A 16,443-nucleotide genomic window follows, 5' to 3' on the forward strand; every position below is an offset into this window, starting at 1 on the left:
GGGAAATACATGTAAACATTTTCAGTCTTTAAAATGCACAAATAATATTAAGACTGTAAATCTTTTTTCCTTACAGCCTCTATCTATTGCCTCAGACTCTATTTGCTCTGTGTCCTACCATGAACAACCCAGCCTTTGCAGTCAGACCTGAATTTGAATCTAGTTTTACTTCTTATGAACTGAGTCTCATTTCCCACCACCAACCATTTCAAGATGAGACTGAAAGATCCACCTTTCAAGGTTGTTGTGAGAATCCCATGCCTAGGGTCTTGGTACTTAAATGCTGTTGTTATCATTGGAATCATACTTTAGATATACTATTAAATATGGAAACTTCCAAGCATGCACAAAAATGCCGAGAATAGTTTATTGGACCTCCAAGGACCCAGCTTCAACAATTATCTACCCATGCCAATCTTGTTTCATCTGTCCGCCCTGTGTCCTCCTTCCCCCCGATTATTTTGAAATAGATCACAGATATCATGTCATTCATCTGTAAATATTATAGTAGGTATCTCTGAAGGACACATTCTTTTGAAAAATAACCATAAAATCTTATTATCAGAATGTCATTCCTAAAAACTATCAAATACCCCGTTAGTATTCAGATCGCCCAATTGTCACATGGGGTTTGTTTTTGAACAGTTTAAGTCAGTAGCCAAATAAGGTCTATACCCTTTAATATTTAATTGGAAATATAATCAAGGTATGGGAAGAGTTTTGCCATAAGAATGTGCATTGTAGGGGCACCCGGGTGGCTCAGTCGGTTAAGCGACTGACTTTGGCTCGGGTCATGATCTCATGGTTTGTGGGCTCTAGCCCCATGATGGGCTCTGTGCTGACAGCTCGGAGCCTGGAGCCTGCTTCAGATTCTGTGTCTCCCTCTCCTCTTTGTGCTCTCTTTCTCAAAAATAAATAAATGTTAAAAAACAATTTTTTAAATAAAAAAAAGAATGCACATTGTAGTGTTGTTTAGAATGAAGAAAAATAAAATAATCATAGAAGAATAGGGGATTGGCTCTAAAAAAAGGGTATGTGACCTGACAATAGAACATACACAGCAGTTTAAAACAATACTGTAGAAAGACTGTGTATTGAACAGAAAAGGTATTGGTGAGTGAAAAAAGCAGGTTATAAAACAGTATTTACACTTTCTATTTTTGTTAATAAAATATATATCTCATATGCCTATTTCGAATGGTGGGGGAATGAATGATTTTAATTCTCTCCTAAATTTTAGAATTAACATTTCTCATCATTCTATAAGTGATCATGTATTACTTGTGTAATAAAAAGTTGTTAAAAATAAAAATGCAGCAAAAGCGCATTTTGGTGGTTGTTTGGTTTCATACAGAGTTACTTATATTTGGCTTGTTAAGCTTCATTCTTACCATGTGTTTTCTCATGTGATCTGCAGAGAAGTCCTCAGAGGCAAGAAGAAGCAGAAGCCCTGAGAGGCTTTGTGCCTCCACCTGATGCTAGCACATAGCTCCACAAAAGCGCATTCATATGGCTGTTGTTCAGGCTTGGGACACATGATCTCACGCGGTCTCCACATGCCATCCTGGGAAGGTGGGAGGCAGAGGTGTGCTGGGACTCATCTTCCTTTTAAGGGGAGAACCGAGTCATAGAGAACATGACTTTTCCTCACACCGCCTCTCAGGTTAGCTGTAGGGCCAGGTTTTGGTCCAGATGTTTGGTGCTGGCCATAACCATGAGATTACGTTTTGCATCTCTTCGGGATTGCAACATTTCAGTGTAGGTGTGCATGGGGCGGGACCAACCTCTGTTTGGTGAAGGGAGTGCTTAATCCTGTCTCAGTGTAACACACGGCACTGCATTCTGTGGTTCAGGATCTGACCCAACTTGCTCAAATTCTCCACACCCATTTAGGGAAGGATTGGCTTCTGCTTGTCTTTGCTTTCTGTGCAATATTCACATTCTGTCCACTGTCACCTTCTCTAACCTTTACCGCCTGCTGATGTCCGCAGCCCCTGGGTCCTGTGCACTCAGCTCATGTCTTCTGTGGCACTCTGAAGCCTGCACGGTCTGTCTGCTGCCCCTGCACCAAGCCCTCCCCATCCCCACCATGCTCCTGCTTCCATGGTCCCCTCTTGGCCATGCTCCACCTGTATTCAAGCTGGTTCGGACTTCTTCTTCTCTGAATCCTTATCTGTACCTTGCAACTTAGTTGTATATTTCTTGTTCTCTATGTCCACCCTTTTCCCCCTAAAAGACTGTGGGCTCCTTGCAGGCAGACATTGTCAATAATGATGGCAATGATAACCGTTCTGATAGGTGACTGGGCCCTTCTGGTGTATAGGCCCACAGCTTAGTGATTTACATAATTTCTCACTCAGTGATGGCAGTGTTTATAATGTCACTTGACAGATGAAGAAATCAAAGCTCTGAGAGATTGAGTAACTAGTCCAAGATCACTCAGCTAGAAAGTGAGAGAACAAGAATTTTAATTGTATCTGTTTAATTGTAAAGTCCATGCTTTTCCACACTGCACACTCTTTGTCACTGTTGGTTGCTTGATTCAAATTTCCTGGAGTGTTCTTCACAGTGGCATCCCTGGAGTTTTCCTTTGGTGGTAGCAAAGCCTCCTGTCAATAAGAGAGCAGATAGTACTCTCCCTGGCCCAGATGGTTGGCTGGGATGAGAAAATTCCAGGCTCTCTGTGTGTTCTTCCCACCCCCTTTCTTGCCTCTGCACACCCTTCACTGCCCAACAACTCCTCTCTCTTGTCCCTTTCCCCAGGGACACTTAAACAGCCAGAGGACTCTCCCTAGACAACTGGGAATCCCTGGGACTGCAGGTCTAATATGTTTTGATAGAGTTGGTAAAAAAAAAAAAAAAAAAAAATAGAGCCATGGATCAGCCTAAGTCCCTGAGGAGAGAATCCAGACTGAAGACAAACCAACCTCCCCTACACCGCCCCCACATCCCCCATCTGGACCCTTTCCCTTCATGGCTCCCCTTCCCCTCCCCCAATCAGAATCCCTGTTTAGGGGCTCCCTAAGCCTTTGAGCACAGCTCCACCCCTCTCCCCGCACCTAAAGTTTGGGGGCTGCATTCAAGTGAGAGATTTCCAAGTAGGGGTGTGTTAGAGGGACTTCTTCTGAGGGCAGCTTGTCCTGGAAAAACAAGGAAAAGAGTGGCAGCCACCGCTGCTATCTCTGAGGACATCACCGTAGCTTCCCAGGAGACCCTCTGCTCTTTCCCCTCCCACACCAGCCCAGGAGAGCGAGCGAGCAGAGCGATCAGGGACCGAGCTTGCTTATCGTCACCTGACGCTGGGCAGCCACTGATCCCATTGGTGGAGCCAGATTCAGTCTGGCTCTCTCGTTCTTTCTCGCCTTCTCTGCCTCTCTCTCTCTCCTCCACGCTGCTTTGATTTCGCTCTTGCCTCTCCTTGCGCTCGGCTGGGAACATCGCCTCTCTGGGGGCAGCAGCAGTGCGCTGCAGAGCCGGCAGGAGCTGCCTGCCGGGGCATGGAAGAAGCCTCTTTGGCAGCCTCGAGAGGAGCGAGAGGAGAGCGAGCGCGCCTCTGTCTGTGACCCAGGAGTCGCCGCTGCCCCTCTCCCTGGGGAGCACATCCACACAGAGGTCTCTCCCTTCCCTCCCTTCCGGGTCTTCCTCTGCAGAGCCCAGTGGAGCCAGGTGAGTGCCCTTTCTCCCCAGAGCATCCTGCTGTCAATTCTGAGAGGGACTCAGGTGGCAAGGGGCTAGGAGGTGGGGGCACCAGGGGCCTGCCACTGCCCATGGTACCCACCTGGATTGCCAGGGCCAACGACCTTGTCCCCTGTTCCCCAGGGCCTTGGCAAAGAGGTTAACCCCCGGATCCAGTCCCCGGGGCACCACAGTCAGTCACCCCGTGACCATTCTGCTGCAGTCAGCGATGCCAACAGGGACAGTGGGGTGGGGAGAGACTTCCCTCTGGCTTGTGGGTGGCTTTTCTGGATGGGCATGGGCAAGGGGTATCCATGTGCACGGCATGTATGCATGCTTGCAAGGAGCCTGGAGGTTTGCTTGCGTAGATAGTTCTGTATGTACACGCCTGTGCTCATGTGTGGGTCTCCACAGCTGTGTGGCATGTTTAGGAACATACGTTTCTTGTACATGTGAGGTACGTGTGTGGGGGGGGGTCACTTATCTGAGTAGCCTTTGGGTTATGTGGGCGGGGGCAGTGTGAGGCAGTATATTTATGGGGTGGACATATCACTTGTCATGTGTGTGGGAGTACATGGTGAGGGAGGGAATGCGTGCAACCAAAGCATTTCTATGTGGGGAGGGGTGACTCCAGAGCAGAAAGGGATAGGTAGGTGGAGAGTGTGGGCAGAAGCCACTGTCTGTGGGCAGCCCCTCATAGGTGTGCAAACCTGTTGGCACGGGAAGGATCAGGGCTGGCAGAGTGTGGCTAGAGACAAACCACATTTCCATAGCTGGGGTCTTTGAGCCTGGGGAAGACTTGAGAGAGAATATCAGAATATGGGCAGAGGTTGACGTGCGTGTGAATACACATGTGTGTGCAAGCAGGCATATGGATTGTATGCCTTCTGTGGAGGTAGGACGCGCCTGTGGCTTTCTCTTCCCCCCAAATATAGCTTGTGAGAATGTGTGCCTGTATGTGTGCGTGAGCCTATGAACTTGAACATGTGTGGGTCTGTGTGGAGGTGACAGCTTGTAGAGGGGAAACTGTGGGACATTCTTAGAATGTGGAACGTGGCGGAGGCACCCGAGTGCGTAGGTGAGTGAGTGGGTCTGAGAATGTCCGAGGAGGTGTGTGCAGCCCGTGTGCGGCAGGTGTGGGCGGGCACATTCAGTGTATGTGTGCGTGTGTGTATACGTGTGCACGTACACATGTGCTTACCTGTGTGTGGGTGTGTAAATGCTTGTCTTGGCAGTGTGGGTGTTTCTCAGGTCCTGTCTCAACCTGTCCCTCACACCCCGACCTTCCCCAGTCACTTGGACTTGGAGAACTGGGGCTCACACCCACCCTTGGTCCACCCTGGCTTTGCTGTTCTCCCGAGTGTCACTCATGACCACTCTCCCAAACTAGCATGGGGGAGTAATCTCAGCTTTTCTAGAACTGTAGAAAGAAAGAATGAGCCAGGTCCTGGAGATGCACCCCCCCCTTGCAAAGATGGCTGCCCCGTCTCTGGAGGAGACTCTGAAGAGAGGAGTATTGAGGAATAGGTGTCCACATGTGGGGTAGGCATAGACTGAATCCCCTGTGGATGGGAGGTGGTGGCTCAGGCCCTTTCTAGCGTGGGATTGTGTCTGTGTTGGTGTGTTGTGTTGGTGCATGTGTGTGTGTGTGTGTGTGTGTGTGTGTGTGTGTGTATGTGGGTGCATGTGGGTGCATGCGTGTGTCTCCCTGGGGAGCTTCTCACAGGGAGCCCAGAGGATAGCAACTCCCCACGTCTCCACATCTGTCCCCATGAATTGCAAACTGGTTTATTATCATCCAGTTGTTTACCAATCCTATTCTGTTTTATTTTTGGGTGGACCTGGTAGCACCCCCATGCTTATTTACCGTAGGATTCTCTGTGCACAAGCCACCGGCATTTGGCTGGACTTCACGACAGGCAGGCTCACGCTTTAGGGTAAGAAGCTCAAATGAAACAGGGGCTCAGGGGACACCCTGGAATAGGTAAAAGCCATCACCCATATCCTTCACCCTGTGCCTGCCACTCAGGCAGCCCACGGATGAATTTAGAGGTATCAGGCTCCACAACAGGCTTAATTGACAGGAGAGTGTGGGTTGGATCTTCTGGAAGCTATAAATAGAAGTACCTGCTTTCGAAGGCACAAGGTACCCTTACCCTTAGCACCTGGGCAAAGAGAAGAGAAGAAGCAGAAGGGGAGAAAAGGAAACCACATTCCAGAAAGCTGAGGTGTGCTTGGACGGGGCTTGAGAAAGAACCAGGAAAGCATGAGCTTCACTGGGCACTAAGCAAATGCCCGGGAGCAAGTCCAACCCACATTCATGTTCTTGTCCCAGAGACAGTCTCTCCCCACTCCCTGTCCCTTCCCCACCCTGTTTCCCAGACCTCATGAGCCAGGCCACAGTCAAGGACAGGGTCAGATCTTCCTAGCAAAAGCACAGGTGAGTGACAGTGCTATGGTCCTTTTATACCTGGAAGAGCAGCTGGGGTAGAAAAAGCAAAGGTGAGAGAAGAGGAAGGTGAGAGAAAATGCAGTTACTTGAAAGGGAAGGATAGAAGGAAGAAAAATAAATAGCAATAAAACCATGTGCACCTATGCATATACACATGCCACACATGTCACACACACACGCACACGCACACACGAGGGGACACAAACTTGGCTTAATGATAAAGAGTTTGAGCTCTGGAGTCAGATGTGAATTCAAATCATTTTTTAGGCTGTGTGACCTTTGGCATCTTGGTACCCCCCCCACCTCAGTTAACCCATCTGTAAAATGGGGATAGGGGCCCCTGAGTGGCTCAGTCAGTTAAGCATCCGACTCTTTATCTCAGGGGCTTGAGTTCAAGCCCCACATTGGGCTCTGTGCTGGGCATGAAGCCTACTTTAAAAACAAATAAATAAAATAAAATGGGGGGCAATAAGAGTACCTACCTATTGTGAGGTTTGCACGATATGATGCTTATGCAGTTATTATTACCACACAGATGCCTGAGGAAAATGTCAAAGGTAAAACCAATTATTTAAACAAGTCAAGCAACAGAGGATCAGCTGAAAGGAGAGAGTGATAGTTGAAAAGTCATGGGTGAAAGAAGAGCTGTGGCCCACGCTGCCCCCTCCCGCCACCAGTGTATCCAAGGGCATCTCCGTGGCACTTGTCCTCCTAGCCCTGCGTCTTGGTGACCCTCCCTGAGTCACCCCTAGAGACGAGGGCGGCCCACGCCGGAGCGACCTGTCACCCTTGGCCTCTCGGCTGCCAGTGCCCTCTGCCCGCCTCAACCCTCACACTGGTCTCTTCCGTGGGTGCTTCCTGTCTCTCCTACGCCTCGCACAGCTCTCTCCACCCCCACCCCCTTTCTCTTTTCACGCCTGCTGGCTGAGAGCCCCCCTCCTCGGTTCCATCTGCTGCAAATCTGTCCTGCCTGGCGTCTGCAGCATTCCCACTGCCTTTGCCACCTGTCAGGTGCGTCTGCTCAGCAGACCCCTCTGAGGAGAGCCAAGAACCGCCCAGGGGGGACACCCCATCCCACCTTTGGTCTTACCCCTCCACCATGCAATCTTCCCATCAGATTGGATGAGGCAGGTGTAATCAGTGGATTATCCCCAAGGTTCCAATTTGCAAGAGATGCTGGGAGCAAGACATTCCAGAAAATTCGGTGGCAGGGAGGAAGCTGCTAATTCTTCCTCTCCCATCAGTCCCCAAAGGAGCCAAGCCACAGGGGAGCATGGAGCTGCTGTCCACGCCCCACAGCATCGAGGTCAACAACATCACCTGTGACTCCTTCCGCATCTCCTGGGCCATGGAGAACAGTGACCTGGAGAGGGTCACCCATTACTTCATTGACCTTAACAAGAAGGAGAATAAGAACTCCAACAAGTTCAAGCACCGGGTGAGTGGAGGGTGTGCAGAGGGCCTCTTGTTTACACCCCTCCTTAAAGGGAGCAGGATGATGGAATGCTTGTGGGTGATCGTCGGGAGTCAGAGAAGCCTGGTTCAGATTACTCTGTGTAATCTTAGGAAAGTTCTTTAGCCTCTCTGAGCCCAAGTTCCTTCACTGGTAAAAAGGGAATAACAATGCCAGCCCCCGCAGGCTTGTGAGAGGCTTTGGTGAGGTAATGTTTGCGTGGTGTCTGGCTTGGGGCCCAGCCACCATGGACACCATTATCGGCATCATGACTGGGCTTCAGATGGATCAGGAAAACCTGGGCAGGGGGAGGGGCGGGGGTGTGGGGGGGTGTGGGGGGGGCACAGACATCACACCTGGGGCTGGTGTCTCAGGATCCCACAAAGCCCCTGACTCAGGAAGGAGCTTTGTTGTTAACTGTGTGGGCCACTCGGTCCATGGGCAGGGGTGGGGCCCTTTGCTTGGTCCTCAAGGACGCCTCTTAGGCCCCTGTGATCCTCTCTGGCCCTGGCCCTCTGGTTTAGTGGTGTGGCTGGGTTTAGGAAAGAAACATGAGAGTCCTCCGCTGGCTGGAGTGTCCTTTCCCTGGGTCAGAGCAGCGTGGGGGTGGGCGGGAGGAAGGCTCCCACCTTCTCAAGCTGGCAGAGATGAAGGGGGAAGAGTGAGGTGGGAAGGAGCTGGTTCCCACGACGACCGTATCATGTGGGTTACTCACCCTCTCTCTCTTTGGAACTGGCTCTCCCGATCTGGGTGTCTTTTGGCAGGCCAGTTGCCACGGTGACGTGAATGTTCAACACCACCCCCTTAACCCTCCCCCCCCAAAGAATAAGGATATTTTCCCTTCCTCCCTGGCTCTCAGCATTTGCCGTTGCCGTGGAGACGGCACTGCAGTGTGCAGAGCTCTCGAAGTCTCCCTCGAAAACGGAGGTCTCACTGCCCTCAACTTTTCAGCCTCCACCCCAGTGGCCTTTCTCCCTAGTTCCCAAGAGAGTGGGTGTCAGGGGGCATGATGAGGGGTGGAGGCTGGGGGCTATCAATATGGCCTTCCCAATGGCCACTGCTTCCTTCCTCAGGAAAATGGTGGCCAGGGCACCAAGCCATTGAATCTTGGAGACTTTGGCCCTCCTCAGGTGGCCCAGGTGCCATCTGGGGAGTGTGAGGTCTGGCAGAATGCCAAGATTGGACGTGACTCCCAGTTTGACTCTTGGCTCTCCGTCTGTATCCCATTTCTCAGGATGTCCCCACCAAGCTTGTGGCCAAGGCCGTGCCACTGCCCATGACAGTGAGAGGCCACTGGTTCCTGAGCCCCCGCACAGAGTACAGCGTGGCCGTGCAGACCGCCGTAAAGCAGAGTGATGGAGAGTACCTGGTGTCCGGCTGGAGCGAGACAGTCGAGTTCTGCACTGGGGGTGAGGCCCTGCTGTCCTGCTGCTTTAGCACATCTGGCTTAGTTGTGATCTTACCCAGCACACACTTAGGAACACCTGCTGTATACAGGCTCTATGCTCAGGCTGTCAGGGAGATACTCATGGATGTGCCTCGCCCCTGCCCGCAAAAAACCTGCAGTCTGACACAGGAGGCAGACGTGAGCCCTGCTAATCATGTTGACAATACCATTCCCGTACAGGCATGGAACTACTTTTCTGGCTTGGGGCAAGCATGTTTTTCTGAACTGTAGTAAAATGCACACCAACACAAAATTTCCCATTTTAACCATTGTTAAATGTATAGCTCAGTAGTATTATTAAGTACGTTCACACTGGTGTGCCACTGACCTCCAGAACTATTTCAACTTTCCAAACCGAAACTCTAACCCCATTAAACAGCAGCTCTCCCTTCCCTCCTCACTCCAGTCCCTGGAAACCACCATTCCACTTTCTGGGTCTGTAAATTTGACTACTGTTGGTACTTCACGTGAGGGGAATCACAGTATTTGTCCTTCTGCAATTGGCTTATTTTGCTCAGCATAATGTCCCCAAGATTCATCCACGTTGAGCATATGTCAAAACGTCCTTCCTCTACAAGGCTGAACAATTGTATGTGCGGACTACACATTGTTCATCCATCGTCGGTAGATGGATACTTAGTAGGTCATCACATTTGCTTGTCTTGAGGCTCCACTTAGCCTGGAAAATGACCCCTGTTCGGTGGTCCTGCAAACCTCTTAGCAGAATTCAGTTGGCAAATTCCAGCATGAACAAACACCAGGCTTATGTGTACTTGGTTGTGGATGACCCACGATCTGCCCCACAATATTCCATTCCTTTGGTGTCCACAGTGAGAATTGCTCCAGATCTCTCTCTGTCACAAGGAAGGGGCAGGGAACATTCTTAGCCCCGGGCCTCTGAAGCTGCTGGTTCCATCCTCTGCCAAGGCCTATGCCCCAAGTCTCCTTGACATGCCATTCTCTTTTGAGTGGTGCTTTTTCTTAGCTCGGCTGCAAAACCCCACTCTCTGGAGGTGCTCCCACTCCTTGTGGGGAAAGCCTCTGGGTTTACCCCAGAACTCCACACGTGGTGGAAGTTTAATTCAAACTGGGGAGTTGGGGATGGCTGCAGTCCAGTCCACACTACTCTTGCCAAACCCAGCACCCTGGCCAGGGCTACATCAGCAAGGAGGAAAGGGCACCTTTTTCTAATTTGTACAAAGGCTCTGTCTTGGCTAGCAGCCGCCCTGCCTGGGCCCCAGGGCCCCAGACTCTGATCCTGGCCCTGGGAGGTGTCCAATCTTACCATCCTGTTTCCAGCCTTCCCTGCTTCTCCTGGGGTGCAGATGCACTCACTGCCTCAGACCCTAGTCTGGCTAACCATTCACTTCAGTGCTCTGTGATCTCCTCATGAGCCCCCACCTGTAATTACCACTGGCTTCCACAGCCTTTTGCCTGCTGGGTTTGAGTTCTCCCTAGAGGACCTCAAATTCTCCCCTCTCAATCCTTCCTTTGCTTGCTGGTCCTCTTCACATGAGGATAGCTAGTGATTACAGCTCCTGGGGTCCCCAGCGTGATTGTCTAACTGGGCACCCCCTGCCCCTTTCTGACTCAGAGCCCTGAGCCTCTGGCAGCGAGGGTGCAGAGGTGCACCCAGCTGTCCATGTTCCCAGCTGGGCCACCTGGCCTGTTCCTATGTGGTCCAAGGTGCTGTAACTCTTTGGTATCCCCTGTTGCTCTGAAGACAGTTGTGGGCTGGTGTTCAATGTGCACAGTGGGTGAGTGTGGGAGGCTGTGATGCTCAGTCTGGCCCTGGGCTTACCAGCCTGGACTCTTGCAGACTATGCCAAGGAACACCTGGCCCAGCTGCAGGAGAAGGCTGAACAGATCGCAGGCCGCATGCTCCGCTTCTCTGTCTTCTACCGCAACCACCACAAGGAGTACTTCCAGCATGCCAGGTACAGCATGGCCCCTAGCAGGGCCTGGGTCTCTCCTTCCTCCCCTGGCTCTGCTTTGCCCACACAGCCCTGGCTGTCTGACATCACCCCCACCTTGTCATTGCCAGACCAGAGTCCCCATGGCATCTTATCACAGGCTGGCTCTGGGAGGGGGGTGGGGGGTGGCTGGCTGTTTGGGATTGGGCTCCAAGGAAGGAGAGCACTCTCCTTGGGATGGGGCTGCCTGGGGGAACCATGCTAACTGGCCTGGGTGAACGAGATCTCGGGTTTGTTCCTCCTTTGGGACAGTTCCTTTCACTGGGTTCTAATGCCAAGGGTCAGCCATCTCTCCAGTTCAAGCCCTGGGTCCCTGGGGGAGGTGGTGAGGGTAGCACAGAGCGACAGGTTTCCATGCATGAAGGGTCATTGTTTTCAAACTGTGTGCTGGATAGCCTGGAGGCTCCAGGAAACTATCTCAGGGCACTTTGTGGTGGGGGGAGAGGGGGGTACTGACGGGTTGTTGAAGAAATCAGGCTGAGTCTTGGTGGGCCCCACACCTATCATTCAGCGGGAGCATCTTCAATTTTATTGCCTATGGACCGCCTATGTATAATTTCCTTCGGGGAAGAAAGAGAGGGGCTCTGTAGTCCAGAAATATTCAATCCAACTGATGATCTGGTCCAACCCACTCAGCCTATAGATGGAGAGCCTGAAGCCCAGAAAGCCAGTAAGTCACTAGTTACTTGAGACTTCCAGGACCAGGCAAGGGTGAGGCTGGGTCTGGGGCTGCCCATCCTCCCCAGGCCTGCTGACACTGCTCCAAGACATTGTCCTTCTAAGGCTGGACTAGGGCAAGCTGCTACTCTTACTGTCTTTGTCATTGCATTCAGCTGGGGTGGGGCGTTCTGACCCTACCCCAGGGCAGCAGGGAACAAGGGAGATCTTTGGTGTTTGTACTAAAGAAGAGAGGCAGTGAGGTGTGTGGTGAGCTCACTGGCCCAGTTTGAGCTCCTCTTTCAGCAAGTAAGAAAGAGTCAGAAAGCACCCATATGTGCTAGGATATAAAGGTGAATAAAGGCAGAGTGCCCCCTCTTGAAAACCTCAGAGTCTATCGGGGGGACAGTACAGACAGATGGAATGTAATGAGTGTGTGTGTGATTGTTGAGTATAATTCAGTGTCTGCACATGGTTTTGTTGAATACAAATGCCTGATGCTCCTGGAAGATTTTGAGAGCAGGGGATACCTATGCTGGGCCTTGATGGATGATTAGGAATTTGCCAGGGTAGGTGAAAGGAGGTGGGAAAGGCAGTCCAGGCAGAGGGAAGAGCACTGCAAAGGCACAAAGGCAGGAAAGTTGGGGTTCACATGTGGCTGGAGGATCTTACCTATGGATGTGGGGGTGTTGGGAGGTGGGGTTAGAAAGGACAGATCGTGATAGCCCTGCTTTTCATGAAAGCCCCATTAAAGGGTTTTAAACTGGGGAGTGGTAGGTTCAGTCAGACATCTCCTCTGCGAAGGAGTGGGCTGCATCAGCCCATCTCCAGGGCTCTCCCTGCTCTCACATTCTGGAATGTTCTATTTGTGACTGATGGAGGCGGCAGCGGGTGGGAGAGCGGGGTGCTGCGCTGGCTCCCTTCTCAACCACACACAGCAGCCAAGCCTCAGCCCAGCTAACCAGCGGCATTTTCTCTTCCCTTTGGCATTTTTCCCCGGGGGTGGTTAGGACCCACTGCGGGAACATGCTGCAGCCCTACCTGAAGGACAACAGCGGCAGCCATGGCTCTCCAACCAGTGGCATGCTCCACGGCGTCTTCTTCAGCTGCAACACAGAGTTCAACACAGGCCAGCCGCCTCAGGACTCCCCCTACGGCCGCTGGCGCTTCCAGATCCCTGCCCAGCGCCTTTTCAACCCCAGCACCAACCTCTACTTTGCAGACTTCTACTGTATGTACACAGCTTACCACTACGCCATCCTGGTGCTGGCCCCCAAGGGCTCCCTGGGGGACCGCTTCTGCCGTGACCGCCTGCCCCTCCTGGACATTGCCTGCAACAAGTTCCTGACCTGCAGCGTGGAGGATGGGGAGCTGATCTTCCGCCATGCCCAGGACCTCATCCTGGAGATCATCTATACCGAGCCCGTCGACCTGTCCCTGGGCACCTTGGGGGAGATCAGCGGGCACCAGCTCATGAGCCTGTCCACTGCTGACGCCAAGAAAGACCCCAGCTGCAAAACCTGCAACATCAGCGTGGGCCGCTAGGGACTCCTGGGGAGGTGGGGGGCTAGAGAGAGATGACAGGCAGGGTGGCGATGGGTGGCCTAGGTTCAGGGAGCTGGCTTTCTCTCCCCTGCCCCCCCCCCCAACCGCTCCCTCCACGCCACGGCCTCCCCCTTCCCCACCCCGCAGGCGTTAGAGGCAACAGAGGGCGGTCCCCTTGGTGGGCGTGGCCTATTCAACGTCTGGCGGACTTGGAAAGGCTTCTTAGCCGCGGTAGGTTGGTGGAAGGAGGGTAGATCTCTGGAGATTTCCCCATTCCCGGTTTCCCCGTCCTGCTGTTTCTTGCTTCATTCCGGCCTCCACTTAACGGAGACTCTCAGCCTGGGGGCTTTCGCTGAGCAGCCCACCCTAGCCAAAGCCCAAGAGTTGCTTGCCCGCCCCCAGAGGCACAGCAGAGAGATGCGGGGTGCTCCTTCTTAGCCCCGCCCACCCCACTCAGGGCCAACCACAGAATGCCCCTCCCCGCTCTGCTGGGCCGGGGACCTCCCACTTCAGGCCTGGCCCTTTCCCTCTATACATAGTCTCTTGCACCGCTCTGCCCCCCAGCTGCTCCTTGACTCCCAGCACCCTCTTCCTGCATGGGGAGAGCTGTCCCTTCCTTTCTCCACCTGCCCTCTAGAAAGGGGCCCTCTTTTTCCTCTCGGCTTTGGGGGCTCCGGGCTGTTGGGACTTTTCCTTTCTTACCTGGAGATGATAAATACCCCAGCATACCTTCTCTCTTGCTCAGAGCACTGAGGTCTGGTTCCCCCAATGGCAGCCACTGGGGTTGAGGAGGGGGAAAGAGACCCCTGAGACCCAGAGGTACCCCTTTTAGGCCAGGAATGGGCGGCCTCACGCTCCGAGGGGACCCAGTGTGGAACTAGAATTGAGGGCTTTCCCTAAGAGCCCTGGCACCCTGCCTGACTGTGCGCTTTGCTCGCTCTCTTTGCCACGGTTCCGTGACTGCCCTGTGCCTGTGTGTGACCTGGACTGTGGCTTCCCTGCCACCGCACCTCACACCCCACCCACTGGCACTGTCTGCTCCCCACTGCGAGCCTGTTGGCAAAGAGCTCCTTCCCTGGGGAGTTCTTGATGAAGTCTTCCTGGGCTTCCCAGCGTTTTTGCCAATTTCCTACTTTTGTATGGGTCATGAGGGTGGTGAGGGTGAACCCCTGAGATAAGCGGACCAGGTCGGGGGGGTGTTGGGTAGAGGTGTGGATGAAGGCAGCTAGCTGTTTGGGGGATGACGGAGGTGATGTCAGGCAGAGGACAACAGCCCCCACAGTGAGAGCCGGATTTCTGTGATGAAGTACAGAAGGGGCCAGCAGGCCAACAAGGCCATATCTCAGTAAGGGCACAGGTGGGACAGCTGGTTGCCTCTTGTGTAGCCACAGGGAGTGGTGTGGTCAGCTGTCTCTGTGGCACAGAACAGGTCTGGGGGCCCTGGGAGAAGCATGGAGGAGAGGACATGGGCCCCCAGGCCTTTTCCGCCTCTGCTGACAGCATTGCTGTGGGGGTGGCCCACTGCTCTCCCCTGGCCCTGTGTCTGCCCTGAGCTGGGGGCACACCCGCCTGTGTTGTGCTTGCATCAATAAACCACCATGGCCTGAGAGCCCCGACTCTCTTTGGGCTCTGGGAGGGGTAGTTCTGACTAGGCAAGTTGCACAAGCACAGAGGAACTCAAATGGGGATGCCCCCCAGGACAAGACATCTGGAACTGTCTCCAAGGGTGTTCCAAATCTTGCTGTGGGAGGCAGAGCTCAGAGAGCAGAGCCATATCTCTAGCTTGGAAGGGACTTTGAAGGTCTTTTGGTACTTATGACCTTGCACTTTGCAGAAGGGGAAACTGAGGCTTCTTAGAGGAGAACCTATAGCAATCTGGAGACCTAACCAAGGTCCTCTTTTTGGAGCCCTTCCCAGTGCAGCAGCCTGACACTGCATCAACCCCAGATGCTACTGAATTTCCCTCCCCCAGAGCCCAAATGTCCCCTCCCCAGCAGGGCTCCTCATTTGCAGATCTGAGTCACCTCTGCGTCTATTATTATGGACTTATTAAAATGATCCTCTGCCAGAGTATGAAAGCTCCAGAAAAATTAGAGTCACCTCGCTGACACTTGCCTGGGCTCAGGGCCAAATGAACATGTGTCATCCAGAGCTTGGGGCATAGCCTCCTTGGGCTAGGGGAAAGCTGAAGGGCAAATGACCACTTCCTGAGGGCCTATTATGGGCCAGGTGCTTTCACACACATCAGCTTCACAATGGCCCTGTGCTGTAGTATTCCCACTTAACAGATAAAGAAACTGAGGCACAAAGAAGTTAAAAGGATTGCCAGGTAGGCGACAGTGCCTGGGTTTGATTCAGAGGCTGGAATCTTCCCATTGCACTGTCCTGTCCTCCCTCATGTATGCCAGGGACCACCTGGGCTGTAAGACATGGGCAGGCCCATCTGAATATGTGGCCCTCTCAAGGGTCTCCTCCACATCTCTTCTGGCTGACCAAGGCTGCGCCTCCATCCTGAATAACACCAGGGGGGGCTGTGGAGTCACAAATGCCAAGGAGCCTTCTTTTAAAGGAGTAGTGGGCAGCACTGGTGTCCAGAATTCCATGGATGGGGAGTGACCTCCAGGATCCATCCTTCCACCTCTGGTCAGGACACCCCCACCCCACCCCAGAGGGGTTTTTGGAATCCTCCCAGAGGAGCAGGCTTTAGTCTTCCTTTTGTGAGCCCTCTGGGTTTCTTAGGAAAAGATTGACTCCCAGTGTCCTCTTAGTGGGGGATGAAGGCAGCAAACTGAGGTGGGGGTGGGGGTGGAGCCACATGCAGGTTTCTCCAGAGAGCCTGCTTCTCCTTCCTCTCTCCAGATGGCTGCTCTCTGGCATACTGCCAGCCCTGTGCTGCTCAAGGCGCGCGTCAGAGCTGGGTCAGGGCACTCGCTGGAATCTGCCCTGGGGTCCCTTCTGGCCTGTGTTTCTCTAATCTGACCTGGTGGAGGGAAAAGAGGTCTACATGAGAGTGGGTGCACACGCAAACATACGGAAACACCACCTCCCTGTGCTGGGTTTAGAAGACACGCTTGGCTGCCACAGAGAGCCACAAGGTGAGGGACTACCCTGGGCTGTGGCTGCCACTGTCCAACCAAGGGATTCCAAGTTAGCCCCGCTCCAGTACAGGCAGGGAGGGAAAATGAGGCAGAGGCCACCAAGGGGTGTTTCCAGGTTACAAGTGGGGCATAGCACAAACACA

The 16,443-nt window shown here is 53.0% G+C and overlaps 1 protein-coding gene and 1 long non-coding RNA gene across 2 annotated transcripts; one reads left to right on the plus strand and one right to left on the minus strand.

The window, feature by feature from the left end:
* Positions 1-3,437: 3,437 nt before the first annotated feature.
* On the plus strand, positions 3,438-14,811 carry PHYHIP (phytanoyl-CoA 2-hydroxylase interacting protein). The gene is made up of 5 exons (XM_040490325.1): positions 3,438-3,666; positions 7,372-7,565; positions 8,815-8,989; positions 10,847-10,964; positions 12,668-14,811. Exons 2-5 carry the CDS (start codon positions 7,401-7,403, stop codon positions 13,200-13,202), a joined length of 993 nt encoding a protein of 330 aa, XP_040346259.1. The 5' UTR covers positions 3,438-3,666; positions 7,372-7,400; the 3' UTR covers positions 13,203-14,811.
* Positions 3,693-7,365, minus strand: LOC121039882 (uncharacterized). Its single transcript, XR_005795039.1, has 3 exons — positions 7,218-7,365; positions 6,610-6,666; positions 3,693-6,145 (listed from the first exon to the last, which is right to left on the minus strand). It is a non-coding gene; the product is annotated as an uncharacterized LOC121039882 (long non-coding RNA).
* Positions 14,812-16,443: the final 1,632 nt, after the last annotated feature.

Source organism: Herpailurus yagouaroundi, unplaced genomic scaffold (assembly GCF_014898765.1).
Source record: "Herpailurus yagouaroundi ecotype Mexico unplaced genomic scaffold, PumYag 181, whole genome shotgun sequence".
NCBI lineage: Eukaryota > Metazoa > Chordata > Mammalia > Carnivora > Felidae > Herpailurus > Herpailurus yagouaroundi.

What these genes read in the sequence shown, in the direction of transcription:
- PHYHIP (XM_040490325.1), top strand. Translation starts at nt 7,401, where the DNA reads ATGGAGCTGCTGTCCACGCCCCACAGCATCGAGGTCAACAACATCACC. An exon ending in CCAACAAGTTCAAGCACCGG is followed by an intron (nt 7,566 to 8,814) that starts GTGAGTGGAGGG and finishes CCCATTTCTCAG; the next exon opens with GATGTCCCCACCAAGCTTGT. An exon ending in AGTCGAGTTCTGCACTGGGG is followed by an intron (nt 8,990 to 10,846) that starts GTGAGGCCCTGC and finishes GGACTCTTGCAG; the next exon opens with ACTATGCCAAGGAACACCTG.